Genomic DNA, 14670 nt, shown 5'->3' with positions numbered 1-14670 from the left:
TGGTTTTGATGTCAGATTAATGAAGCTGATACTATACACCTTTGTAAAAATTGTCAGTTAATCCCGGTTTACTGGAAACATGTCTTGGGAGAGTTGGTTAGATTCTTACATATTACAATTACTCCTACTCCTAAACTGATATTATTAGGTTTCTCTCAATCAGTTCCACTGAAGTATGAGGGAACCGTATTTGTAGCAATGATATTGCCTAGACTAAAATTGCCAAGTTACAGCTTAACAAAGGCCACCTACAACGAGGGAGTAGTCTTATCAATTCATTGTTCTTTGTGGGATGGAGCTAACTATCATGCAAAATCACAGTGCACAACATGATTTAAGGGCTGTTTGGGAGATACCGATTTCTTGTAATTAATACATTTTCAATATTTCTATTTCCCTTGTACTAAATGTGAAATTTAAAATGTTAAGTTTATCACCATATAATAGAGGTTTACTCAGATGTGCTAGTAATGCCATATTAATTCATTATAAAAACCAAAAACATAATGTGATCCAGACCTTATTCCCATCATAAGAGCTTATAGAAGTTCCTACATTGGGAGCAAGGAGGCCAGTCCCTGTGAGAGGAGGCAAAAAATGGTTAAATGTGCAGGTAGGAGGTGGAGACATACCAGTTTTTGGAGCACAGTAGATGAAAGAACGTGGGACAAACATTTATTTGAGCATCAATGGAGACCTATTAAACAAAATTTGAAATAACTGTGTCCTTGGCATTTCATGAGCACTTAATGTAATAAAAGCACTATTATGTGATATCCTGAGACAATTTGTGTTTAATTTATGGGCAAAATCCAGCATTCGGTTTTTCAATAATGTATATATTTTATAATTCAGTGCCTTTCGTTATATAAAAATAGAAAGGTATTATAAAAACATTTCCAAATTATTACATTTCATTTTAAGAATGGCTCCAAAAACAACAGTTTGCTAGTGTTATAAATGTATTTAAATATAATATTGTGATCCAGAGATACACATCGAAGATAAATATAAGATATTGGACGCTTCTTACAGATAGTAAAATTATTGAAACCGACTGCGCAGTTTGATGGCGGAAGTGAATTTCACTGAAATTAGGCACAATTTGACTCCACCTACAGCAAAATAAAAAAGGGCACCGAACCCACAACTCACCAGTTGGGGACGTTTTGGGTAGTTCATCTCGTTGTTATCAGTGAAATGGGACCCGGTGAGAACCAGCTCGACCTCAGGAACTGCCATGTTTGTAGGCAGTTCAGCGCTTCTTGGAGTTTCCCTCTGGACCAGTGGTGTAACAAAGGCCCCAGCGGGGTGGGGGTCCTCTGAACTCCAGGGGGCCCCTCTCAGTACAGTACACTGTGCAGGCCCCTGTCTGAGTCCACGGGGGACGGGCCCTCCTCAAGGTACTTTGCAGGGGGCCCCCTCAAGTTTTGTTACGCTACTGCTCTGGACCTCGTTTTACTAGGGAGAATCACATGAACTGCCCAAGCTACAAATTACAATGCAGCACCTGAAAGTATTAAGGGAAACTGCTAATTGTAGTATTGCTGTGCCATGCCACAAGAAAGAACACGGAGAGCAGGTGAGTGGGAAGCAACCTTTATTCTTCCTTCATGTTCATATCCTGTGTGTGCCCGCTTCTCTCATCCCAGCATATATATACAGCCACTAAGTGACCGGAAGTGGTGTCTGGTTCTTGGTCTGGTCAGCGGGCAGTGGATGCATGGTCCTAATGCCTCATTCCGACATCTCCCCCTTTGTGGACAAAATATGCACGTTCCCCACCTTTTTTGTTTGCGACCTCACATATGTGAATATAGTGAGAGAGAGTAGGAGAAGATAAAAGAGAGAGAGAGAGAGAGAGAGAGAGAATGATGCGGTCATACCTCTTCAATCAGTCTTTTGGGCTTCTGGCTTGTTCGCATTGGGCGTGATCTCCCCCTTTCTTGGCCGATGTCTTCACTTGTGTCTTCAGCCTGGGGATGGCTGTCCCCAGTCGACGATGCTGTTATCACTGACTCTCCAGCATCTGCACTTGGGGTCTTCTGACCGGCACTGGGCCATGGTTCTCCTTCCTCATCATCCGAAGCCCTGAACTCCTTGAAGTGAGAGCTGTTTCTGGTGATGGAGCAGGACTCAGCTGCCGCTGTGATCAATGAACTTTGATCTTTGTTATTCTCAGAGGCCGGGTCAAGAAAGGGCTGTCCGATTTCCATAGCTGTCATTGGCGCATGAGGACCCAGTCTCCAGACCTTGCGTTATGACGAGGATCAACAGAGTAGCATTTCTTTTTTTTTCTTGGTTTCTCAGTCACGTGCAGGAATGTGGTCGTGATCTGTCGGTGCCTTGGTGTCCAGTTGAGGGAGACGATTCCTACTTGTTCTTCCCAGCACTAGTTCTGAAGGGCATCGCCCTGTGGATCTGTGCGGTGTGTTACGATAGTCCTGAAGTACTTGGCACAATACTTGGCCTACAGATATTTGTGTTAGCTTTGTTCACTGTCTGACTTTATTTATGTTGCCCATGAACCGTTCCACCATGCCATTGGCTTGGGGCCACAATGGTGTTATCTTCCGATTATGTCATCACCAATATACCACAAATTTGCGATATTCGTCTCCTGAAAATGGGGGTTCATTGTCCATCTTTAGTGTCAGTGAGGCACCCCAAGCTGCAAAAATGTTATCTAAAATTGGGAGAGTGGTGGTGGCTGAAGTTGATAACACTTGGTCCACTAAGGGGAAACTGGAGTATAGATCATGATCATCACCTGGTAGTCTGTGACTATGGTGAAGGGGTTTCTGTAAATGAACGTGTGGTAGTGTTCACACACCCACACGACTGCTAGACTTTCTTTCTCAGGCTGAAAATATGCCCTTTCCACATCCGATAGACCTCTACTTGCATATGCAATGATGTGTTGTGGTGAGTCTCTCCCGGGCTTGTGTTGAACGAGGATCATCCCTAGCCCTACTGGGCTGGCGTCTAATATGAGTTCCATGCATAGGGATGCGTCAAAGTAAGTGAGGTGCTCTACAGCTGTGACAGCCCATCAGATATCCTCGAATGCTCTGTCACATTCCACGGTCCAGAGGAATGGTTGTCTTTGTTTGGTCAGTTCGCGAAGTGGAGTACTTACAGGGGCAAAGTACTTGAAGTATCGTGCGCAGTAGCTTATTAGTCCCAGAAATTACCATACTTCTGCCAGGTCCTCTGGAGGTCGTGTGTTGCATAGCGTTTCTACCTTGCTGGGATCTGGCTGCATCCATTTTCTGGAGAAGATGTGCCCAAAGAAGACAAATTCTCTTTTTCCCAGTTCGCATTTTTCCTCATTCAGTGTCAGGCCAAGCTTTTCAGTTTTTCCTGCGGTTGGAGGTGTATAGGAACTCTGCAGTGGGACTGAGCTACCGGTTTGACAGCTTTGTTGAAATGCAGGGTGACTTACGCATCCTCTAGCTTCCCGAGATCTTTGAAAAATGCAGGGTATTGTTTTAGGATGTTTTGACAGTCCGCAGTGTGAGACGTCATGGTGACGAGGCCCATCACTTGTGCTGAGCAGTTATGGCACTGGGACGTCGCCCTGTAGGACATGCACCTCTTCTTGCACGGACATGTTGTTGTATATGAGCATCTCCACACACTTTCCCATGTTCAGTACCTATTGTCTCACCCCCCACATGAACATGTCGACGGTGGAGGGCAGGAGAACGATTTCTGTTTCATTTTCTCATATTCTGACACGCACATGATGTTGCATGTGGCTCCACTGTCAAGTACAAATCGCATGATAACTTCCGACCTAAATCCCTACAGTTGCTGTCTTTTTTATTTGGCGTTTGTCCACTAGTTGGACGTTTTCGGCTGTGCATCCCTGCATCAGGATGTCTGACATGAGGTGGAGTTGTTCATTTGTACCACCTGTACTGGTGGCATCAGAGTCCTCAGAAGAGCTGTGATTTCGTGCTTCCACATGCCATGAATGGTGACTCACGGTCATGTGTGGTCGAGCAGGGCGACTCTTCTCCGCCTTGATGTGTCCATTTATGCAGAAACTCGCAAAGTGATTGTCCTGGTTGCATTTCCAACATTTGTGTCACAGAACTGGACAGGTGCCAGCATGCGGGTATTCCAGGCCGCAGCTGTAGCAGGTCCGTCCGTGTTTCGCTTTCGGTGTTAGTGATGGCTTGTCTTGTCTGTTATGGGCTCCAGCCATGCGATGAGCCTGTTTCATCATTCGTGCCCTTCTAGTTTCCATTTGGATGGCATGTGAAGTAGCCCTGGTCTCAGAGTGTGCCAAGGTCAATATTTGGTCCAGAGTTTCTGTTTCTTTCAGCACTTTTGTACATAATCCAGTTGAATGGCATCCTTCAATGATGCGCAGGCGTATAGCTGCCTCATTGTCAAACTTGTCGAATTCACAGTAGGTAACTAGTTTGCACAGCTGCTTTGCAAAATCTTTGAGGGATTCATCGGCTTGTTGGCAGGCTGTGTTGAAAGTGTAGCGCTCAAAGTCCACATTTCGTTGTGGGTCAAACTTGCCTGTGAGGCATTTTATTAGGCCTTTGTATTTGTTGACGGACTCCGGTGGGAAAGTTAGGAGCAGGTCTTTCTCATCATCCCCAATGATGTTTAGGAATAAGTTCCTGGTCTGTTCTTCCGTGTGACCTTTGCAAGTGGCACTTAGATATCGTTCAAAATGCCTCATCCATTTTTTTTCCATTGAGCACCTTTCATTTGGGAGTCAGTGAGATTGAATGGTAGCAGATGCCAGAAGATTGTGCTTGGATTTACGCCTTCGTTGTTCTTCTCCGTCATGATCACAGGAGCGTAAGTTAGGTTGCAGTTATGCCATACTTGGCAGAGTCTGGATGGCTTGAAAGAGTTTCGGCAGAGTATTTGGAGTGTGAGTCCAACTCCAATAGTCTCCTGACTGTGTACAGTTTAAGTATTGCCCACTTTTTTGCAGTGCCTAACCCTAAAATGGCCCCCGGGGCTTCCCTGCAGCCTATTGGGTCATGTTGCGTGATTCCAATATTGCCGCATACCTGACTCCAAAATGGCCGCCAGGGCTTCCCTGCAGCTAATTGGATCAGGGTGCCTAAAGCCAAAATGGCCGCCCTTCTGAGGTCGCTCAGTCTCGCAAGATCTTGCTGTAGGCCAAGATCTCCGCAGGAGAAACAAATGCTGTGGCACAGCGGCGTTTACCGCAATGTTGCAGTTTCGCATGGGGCAGCAAAACTGCAAATCGGCTTGTGGGCCGACTGGAGGTTGTCATGTCGTGGTCCAGGCAGCAATGTGTGGGCAGCAGGCAGCAGTTGGCATGCGCGCCGAGCAGGGCACCAGCAGCGAGGCCTATACCTGCGATCGAGCGAAGGCCAAGATGGCAAGCAAGGTTGCAGAGTCATCGGCTATGGTGTCGGATTCCCCATCTTTGTCGCCATTTGTAGTATCGGGGCACCCCACCAGAGGAAACCACGCGGAGACCAGGTGAGTGGGTAGAGACCTTTATTCTTCTTTCGTGTGCATATCCTCTGTGTGTCAACTTCCCGCCTCCCAGCATATATATTTATACAGCCCCTCACTGACTGGAAGTGGTGTCCGGTTCTTGGTCTGATCGGCGGTAAGTGGATGCATGGTCCTAATGCCTCATTCCGACACTAATGTTGGGCACTTTTCGTAGCTCAATTTCACTCCGCAATTACATTTTAAAATAAGTACTGGCAAAGCCAATAGGTCTTGCAGATGGGTGAGATATTGGCTTTATCAATCTGGTAGGGGTTGTGAAACGGAGGACAGTTGGGATAGTGAATGGGAGGGTGTGAGCTGGTGGGGAGTATGACTGTTAAAACAAGCATTTTCAATGCAACGGGTCTCGCATTTGTTCGAGTTAGAGCTATTAGCGTTTTAAAGCAAAAATAAATGCAGAGCAATAGCACTTTGTAAAATGCAGCGCAATCACGCTGCGTGGAAAATAAACATGTAAAGTATTCTGGACTCCAGGCTGAAAACATCGCGCCTCATATGTTTTTGGTACTTTACCGGTGCTGTGTAGGTGGGCTAAACACCAGAAAAGGCATGAAGTATGCATGCCTTTCACAAATGAAAGCACGCGGATTTTAAAAGGCAAGCCCACGAACCAATGTAAGTGACCGACATGGCATGGGGGGGGTTTCAAGCCCAAAGAGAGATTACAGAATGGACGGAGCACTTTGTGCTCGCCCATAAAAAGCACTATGACCCAGCCACCATTGCTTGCCTTATAGCGTTTTTTTTAAGCAAAACAAAGTGCCGAGGAGAAAGCACCAAATGAGATCAAGGCGAGGGAGAAGAATACGTAGGATAGAGAGCAGAGAGCACAGGAAACCTCATTTGGATTGGGTGAGGGGAAGGCCTTGAAAGGCATATTAGAGTAGAAAAAGGCAACTTAATGGTTGAGCTAGCAGTGGTGGGGACCGATGAATGTAAATTTTTAAAAAAAGCTTACGTTAAACTTTCCCCGGTTTGTGCTAATATACAGCTCTTTACACTGTGCTGCCTCACTAAGCCTGGGTTAAGAGGAAAACCATTCCCCTTATATTTGGCTGTGAGTGGGGGAGCTGAAATTACCTGAAGATCACTTTAAAAAAAAAAGATAACAGGTCAGAGGAAGATATTCGATTCAAATAAAACCTGTTTACTGTGTGTATTTTTGTTTTTGTTTTAAGAATGCCGGTTGTTGGTTTCTTGTTTTATTTCAATGTATGCAAATATTGTGTTTAAATAGCAAGTAGGCATGAAGATCTGACAACAGCCTGTGCGACCTGATGGTTTTGCATTATGCATCTATGGGATGGAATGGCTTCTGAGAACCTATGTGGTAACTTATTCCATTGCTTGCAAGAAACATCAGAGTGGGGATTTAAATTAAACTCTTATGTCCATGGTGTTTTTTTGTTGTTTATAACTGTGGTTATTGCCCCCTCCCCATGCCCCCACCGGCCATGCTTTGAGCCAATGGTGGTTTGCTTAGTTTGTGAGACGTACCTCACATGAATGGCGACCCTCTCGGGCAGCTTCTTGCTGCTGTCCCAGTAGTTTTTGCAGTCAGCAGCATGAATGCGAGCTGCACTGTGATAGAGATCCTCTGCATGACCTCTGGCGTGCTTGTGAGCACACGATGCTTCAATCCAGCACACAACATTGGAAGAGACCGATATGGCAGGGGAAAGAAGACAGGTTAAAAAGGTCTCTCACTCTTTTTGTTTTACGGTTGTTAATCTTCCTTGGGCTACACTGTGGGTTATTCCACCAGTTATCGTGGAGGAACACTAATCAAAAGGAATTAATGTGTACTTGACTCTTACACCACAAAATCATAAGGAAATGATGCATGATAATTGTTGCCCATTAAGAAGGCAGCAAAGAAGAGAGAGAGGCAATGGTGCTAACCAATGGTAAGCAGCAGGTGGGCTCCGAGACCATTATTAGACAAAAGAGCCTCGCAAGCGAGAGCGCATGCGCTAGCGCACACTCTCACAGGCTGGACCTAACTGGTGCAGGCTCGACTTAAAAAGGCTGATTTTCCCTATTTCACATTCAGCTAAATAGTTTGGCCACCCTTATTCACCTGCTTAAACCAGTCACCGCGCTTACAAAAATATCTACTGCTACATATTCAAGATACTTTGCTTGTGTTGCAGTTTAACACAGCAAGTGTTGTACTTCAATCAGGCATAATCAACCCTTTGAAAATAACTGAACGACTGTAACCATTTTGTTTGAAAAAGAACCTCGCAGAATTATTATTCATAATCTTGAATTTTAAGTAGATAACATGCATGGTCTTCACTGAAGAGGTGTTTTTTTCTAATCTATCCAAATGACATCACAGAAAGTCATCACTGCTCTTAACAGGCGACCCATTTGCAAAGCTGGTGAAGGGGCATATTTACTGGTCAAACTCACTGTCAGAGTACACTCTGATTGCTGTCACCCATTTTATAATAATAAATATATTTCCCATATACATTTCTTACCTGTCCACATGGAGACTTTTGTAATGTTATTGTAAACTGGTCTTTTCCAGTGCCCTTCACTAGGATGTATTGGCAGGACCCAAGGAAGGAAAAAGAGCGCCCATCAAACGTTGTAAAATGTGAGTCACCTATGACTGAGCACTCAGCTGCAAAACAGATAACAAAATAACCATGTCATTTAGTTGCAAACAATGTTCATGTTAATAAAAGATGGTGAAATATCAGTCACTCTACACACATGCAGAATCTCTCCTATTATATTAATGTACGCTGTTTGCCATCTTTTACACTACATTTGCAGAAACTTCCAAAATGCAAGAAATAGACTGTTCAACCTCTATAGAGAGCATTCATGAGTAATCCAATATTGTGATCATAAGAAACAAGCATTGGAAAAGCAAATGGGTCTGGCTATTTTATAAGTGAAAGTGCTTCTATGTTTACTGTTGAAGTTATGGATAAATGCAAGAATGTGTCAATGACTGGATGGATTTATGCGAACATAAATTATGAATGGGTGAGTGAGTGCATATATGTCTGGATAAATTAGTGGGAGGGTTCAACAAAGATTGGCTGAATGAGAGCATGCATTTATGGATAAAGACAGGTCACACCAGTCTTGCAGGTTGACAACTCAAACAACAATAGTGATGATGTTATGAGATGGCAAGAATTATCTGCATACCAGAACAAGCATTATACCAATGCTGGGCAGTTTCATGTCAAGAATGCCAACAATATATAAAGCAGTATTACCATTATGCCAGTTAAAGCATGTTACCAGCAATGGACACTACCTATGTTAAGCACTACAGCAGGCCCATACAGGCCCATGCAGGCCATAGCAGGCCCGAACATGTCTGTGGAGATTCTAGGTCTTCCATAGCTTTACATAACAGTTAAGCAGCAGCCCACTGTCAATTTTCAAAGGGGCCTTTTGATGACGCAGAAACGAAGGTTTTACATTTATTAGCGCATAAACGTAGTGCCGCGATAATCAAGTGTGACTTTAACCGAACTAATAAAGATTGTACGGGGACAAATGTGCCCTCAGAGTAGTTCGCCAACATTTATAAGCGTGCTTTATATAACGTGATGTATTAGAATTGTACTAATCTGACATAACCGTAAACGTGTGCCATGATTTGCTTGTTTGAAATGTTTTAACTTAGCATAACTTTAGTGGAGGCTTCGGCCTAGTTGCCTTGTCTCACGGTTTAGATGCTCGTGTTTTTCTAATGTGCTAATAAAACGTGTATTCTTGCTTGAAGCTGTACTTTTCCAGTGAGATCGGTTCACATGCTTATCTTTAAGGTTTCGTGCCAGCCTGGCATCTTCTTCTTTGCTCCAAGGTCAATCTGCAGGTGCAGACAATGGAAGCTCTGAAAGTGAGTTAATTGGTAAAATATGTTGCAACTTACGTTCCCGACTCCAAGGATAATGTATGCCTAGGTAGATGCTTGTAAATTGTTGTTTTGATTGGACAATTTGAAGCCAACCTATGAACCCTCCAATGGAAGACCTTACTGGATTTGAACTGTTGTTTCTTTAAACCTGGTGCACAAGAAGAAAGCGGCCATTACCCATTGCACCCATTGAGGACATTATTGCCCATTGCAGCCATTATGGCCCATCTTGCCGACCTCGTCATTTTGCCATCTTCTATGATGCCAATTGATGTTCGACGCCATTTTGAATGAGACTTTGATGCTTTCTCTAATCGAGAGAAAGAGACTTTAAGTAATTCTCGCCCTAGAGACTTTAACTTCGATTTGCCCCTTTGCATAAAGTAGTAGTTTTGTCCTTTTATCTTGCCGCTGTGAGGCAATTGCCCCGTCCACCCTGCCCCCTTTGCCCCCGTCCCATGCTGATCGAAACCGGTACCTGTGAGACGAAGACTTCCTTGAATGCTGATTGAATTTGGTAAATATGAAAGGAAAATGTACAATTGCATTGTGCTTCTTTTTAGGTAACCAACTGCTGATTTTTGATAAGAGCCCTAGTTAGGAGTTTTCCAAATCAATGTTGCTAAATTGTTTTTTGCATGAAATCCCACATGCAGATGTTAATTTGAGGTTAGATGAGGATTCATTTGTTGCACGATGCAATTTGAGACCTTGTTATGCTGACTAATGTATGCAATTAGCCCATTACAGATTATAGTTTTAGTGGTTTGCGTTGCTATCATCGAATGCATTGTTATTCAAATGCTGCATAGATTGCATCTTTTTCGCCGTTATGGACAGCTATTGATGTTCATTTACATATATCATTTGGTGTTGAGACACATATATCGTGCTAGCTTTGTTAATATAGGGAAATAAATTCCTTAACTTTGAATAAACTGGTGTGGTTATTCATGGCCGGAAGGTCATGGTTCGCCGAAATGTTTTCTGGATTAATTGTGAAGTGTTATGTTGATCAGGGCATTGCTTATGTTCGTTATTGATTATTGATTTGATTAAATTGACTAATCTCGGGTGAAGAGAGCCCCACTTGGTCAAAAGATTCATCGACCCAAGAGCGTCCAAATACAGGCAATTTATTAGGACGGAACGCTCTATCAGTAGATGGTAGCAGAGGATGGTTTCGCCCTTTGGGACCCCACTCGAGAGGTAACGGTTTCGCCCTTTGGGACCCCACTCGAGAGGTAACGGTTTCGCCCTTTGGGACCCCACTCGAGAGGTATATGGTGTTGAATTGACGGTTTCGCCCTTTGGGACCCCACTCGAGAGGTATATGGTGTTGAATTAGATTTTTCTTGGGTAAAACAGATTGAGAGAATGATGATGCCCTAAGTCCCCCGCGACTTTCCCGGGATCTCGGAGCTTGCGAATGGAGAGAATGGAGGTGTGAAATCGGCGTTGGCGGTACTAGTGACGGTATGAGTGAAGTCAGGGTTTTGCGCTTGCACAGCTTATTGCCGCAGATTGTTTGAAAAGGTTGCGAGGATTTTAGAGAATAGCGGAGGTGCGACTCAGAGTGTGAGAGTAGGGAAGTCGTCAAACTTCATGTGCATGTGGCGCTTTGTGCAGAAAAAGGTCCACGTGGTTGTTGTTGTTGAGACGGGCCCTGCGAGGTCAAGAGACTCCGGAGTATGTTGAAAAGTGTATGAGACACTTGTTTTATGTTGTGGTCTGGTCGGTTTAATAGGTTGACCGGGCGTGGTCAACGAGTCGGTACGTGTGTTAAGGGAGTGGAAGAAAACTTCGACTTCGGGCTTTGACAAATTCTAAGTGCACTAGAATAGATCACTGACAAGTTGAGAGCAGAGTCTGCGGGTCAGGATTTGCTTGCGAAAGTGGGGACCGAGAAAGATGGAATAACTGCCGAGGCTAGTGAAAAATCCCTAAGGTCCTGAAGCGATTGTGTTACCCTTCCTGTAGTAAACCGACAGATCTGTTTTATTATTATTTGGTTGCTCGCGATACATGCCAGAAGTTGTTACGAGAGGAGCTGAGTGAAGGAGGACTAGCCGCGAGGCTTTGTCAGCCGCAGAGTGTGTGAGTGTGACGTCACTAGGAGCCGCGCTGGGATAGGTTGGTTGCAGAGAAGGGTCGCGCACGGATTGGACGCAGTCCGTGGGGCTCGATTGGAAGGGGAAAGGCAAGCGAAGAGTATTCCGGTAATTAAAGTCACTTATTGATTAAAAATTTTGTGAAATAAAAGACAAGAAAATGAAATTTTTGAAAGCATTAAAGAGTGCGATGAAGGGGGAGTCTTACATTAAAGCGAGCGTAGGAGAGGAGACGCCACCCGAAGGTACACCAGCTTACATTGTAATGGAGGAAAGGGGGGTAGCTCCGTGCCTTTGGCTAAAGCAATGGCACAAGCTGACAGAGAGACATGGGAGCGTAGCGTTCCCGATCCATGGGACATTCAATATAAGGATCCTAGAGAATTTGAGATTCGCGATGTACGACATGAAGGTACCTCCAAGGCCAGCACAGTTTGAGGCTCTAGCGATTTGGGAACTAATGGCTAGACAGCAACAGCAAAAGAAGTTCGAGACCAGGATAAGAAAGGTAGAAAAGACACTAGCGGACGCTAGGTGGGATAATGCACAGAAGGTGTGGAGGTCAGATATATTGCAGGGGATAAAATTGTTTCCCGCAATTGCTAAGGAAGAAGAGGCGACAGGCAAGAAAGCTACCTGTAAGACAAACAGGAGGTGTTCCAAAGATAGAGAGGACGAGGAAAAGTTAAGGAGAGAAGACGAGTCAGAGGATGAGGAGTTCATCATGCAATTGCTGAACGACCGTCCACCACCTTATGTAGAGAGTGAACAAGGTCCAAGTACCAGTTCTGCCCCTCCGGCACCGGTACAGAATAATGAAACTCCGAATTCAGAAACGCCATCGGGATCTAAGGACCCGAGTTTACTGTTCACCCCGCAGATACCGCAGGTTAGGAGAATATATCCAGATGTGCCTATATTGAAAACAGCAGAAAATTATCAGCCGCAGGTCCCAAGGTACTACAGCAGTGACAACAGTACGGGAATGATTCTAGATCCAACCGTAATGGGAGTACAGAATGGTCGCAACCCAACATTGGCACAAGCTGAATCAACCCAGTTTTTGATGCCTCAAAAGCAGATGCAGGGGGGAACCGCACATGCTCAGATGACGGGGAGTCAGACGGGCATGCCGGCAATGATGACCCATAGTGTGGGAATGAACATGCCTCAGAACCTGGGGAATGGACAGAACCCAGATGCGATATCCCTACCCATTACTGTAGGTCCACCGGTACCTTTGTACATTCAGCCTAACTCAGGTATGAGCGGTTAAGGATCAGTGGTACAGAATGGGACGGAAAGGAGGTGCATAGAAAACACTCCAGAGACAACTCCGATAGCGGCTCAGCCAACTGGATCTGGGTCCTTGATGGAGTTTAGTCCCATATGTGCTCAGTCAACAGTGGTGAGGTCGAGTCCCCCACTGATGATACCGCTATCATCGAACACTGAAAAGTTGCCGCAACCATCAATGGCAGTCGATGTGAATGCTACACTGATGGGGTTGAATGCGCAACAGCTAACACAGTGGTTAAACAGTCTGAATTCCACACAAAGCTCAGCCGGTGGGAAGGGAGAAGACTATCTGAATAGGGTAAGGTTGAACATGGAAGCAGAAGAATTGGTGGAAGGGACTATGGGTTTGAATAGGTTAGAGTCCTACTCGGAAGAAGAGCTGAGGTATCTATGTCCCAGGATTACGAGAGAAGTGAACAAGGTACATAGAAGGTTGCAAGAAATAGCTGACAAAAACGGGGTTGAGATAGACAAGACAAAACACTTGAGCAGGAGCTATAGATTGGATTTCGGGACCACAGACTTTGAACACATGAGGTCAGCAGGCATGAAAACACACCTTAGAGAATTGCTGCAGAGTGCACAAGTGTGGAGGTGCTTAGACAAATGGGAAAGCAGATAGGCAAAGAAAAAGGAAAAGAGGAAAGACAGTGTCCCAGAGCACAACGAGAAAAGATCACAGAGTAGTGATGCAATAACCATGTTACCAATGAGGGAGACAGCAGGGGGAAAATTAATACATGTACCGTGGCACAGAAGCGACATTCAGTCTTTTACGGATGATTTTCCCAAACTGAGAGAGAAACCGATTGAATGGTATCAACAGACTGATAGGTTTGTGAAGCTTGCAAAATGTCTTTGGGAAGACCTGAACACCCTCTTTGAGATTGTGGTTCCGGCAGATTTGTGGGAAGACTGCAAAAGGGCTGTAGGTTGGCCGACAAGTGAACCAGAGAGAGACAGGGATACGGGTGCACCATCACCTATGGTAATGAGCTTGTACTATAAGGTGATTGAGCATTTGAAGACGAAGGTTGCCGCGAAAAATGTGGATTGGCAGAAGATTGATCGAACTACCCAAGAGGCTAAAGAGTCGATTCATGGGTACTATGAGAGGTTGTTGAAGGCGTTCAAGAACTACAGTGGCACGGAAACAATAGAGGCGAAGGACATGCTTCATTTTGTGTTTAGATTCGTGGAAGGGCTGAGACCAGAGATAAGTCAGATGATAAAGACGCATTTGATTTGTTGGCAGTCGAAACCTATTGATGAGGTGTTGAATTATGCGAAATACTGTAGCAACGAAATTGAAGTGAAACAGAAAAGGTTGAAAGAGAAAGTGATGGTGATGCAACTTAAAGCAGCTCAGACAGGGTTGCAAGGGTTCCCACAGCAGATACCGCAGCCGCAGCCGCAGGGAAATATGGTGTTTCAGCCACAGGCGAGAGGCAGAGGCAGAGGAGGCTTTGGGAGTAATGGTCCGGATTTGAACACTGTTGCGATTCCGAATGGTGTGCAGGCAATGAAAAGGGTGATGCCGTGTCACGTGTGCGGAATCGTCGGGCATTGGAAACGCGAGTGCCCAATGGTGGTGCAGGGAGGTGCAGGTGTTGGTCAGCAAAACAATGATGTCAATGCATTCCAGACAATGAGGGGACCGAAAATGAGAGGTCCAAACCCAAATTTTCAGACCATAAATCAGCTGCAGGGATTACAGCCCATGCAGCCGCAGCAGATGCAGATGCCCCGTATGCAGATGACGCAAATGCAGCCAATGCAACAGCAGTTTCCTATGGTACCTAATCAGCAAATGCAAATACCCTTGGCACCAGTGAGTCA

At 44.9% G+C, this 14670-nt stretch overlaps 1 protein-coding gene across 1 annotated transcript in view; it reads right to left on the bottom strand.

Annotated features, from left to right (window-relative positions):
• The window catches only part of OTOGL (otogelin like), a 1080166-nt gene that overhangs the window by 706486 nt on the left and 359010 nt on the right, over positions 1-14670 (bottom strand). The window contains exon 13 of the mRNA XM_069227564.1: positions 8016-8161. Coding sequence (XP_069083665.1) covers positions 8016-8161 — 146 coding nt within the window. The remainder of the gene's footprint in view (positions 1-8015; positions 8162-14670) is intronic.

The sequence above is a fragment of the Pleurodeles waltl genome, chromosome 4_1, assembly GCF_031143425.1.
Source record: "Pleurodeles waltl isolate 20211129_DDA chromosome 4_1, aPleWal1.hap1.20221129, whole genome shotgun sequence".
NCBI classification, from domain to species: domain Eukaryota; kingdom Metazoa; phylum Chordata; class Amphibia; order Caudata; family Salamandridae; genus Pleurodeles; species Pleurodeles waltl.
The sequence above is the reverse complement of the archived record's forward strand: the minus strand, read 5'-3'. Positions and strand labels throughout refer to the sequence as shown.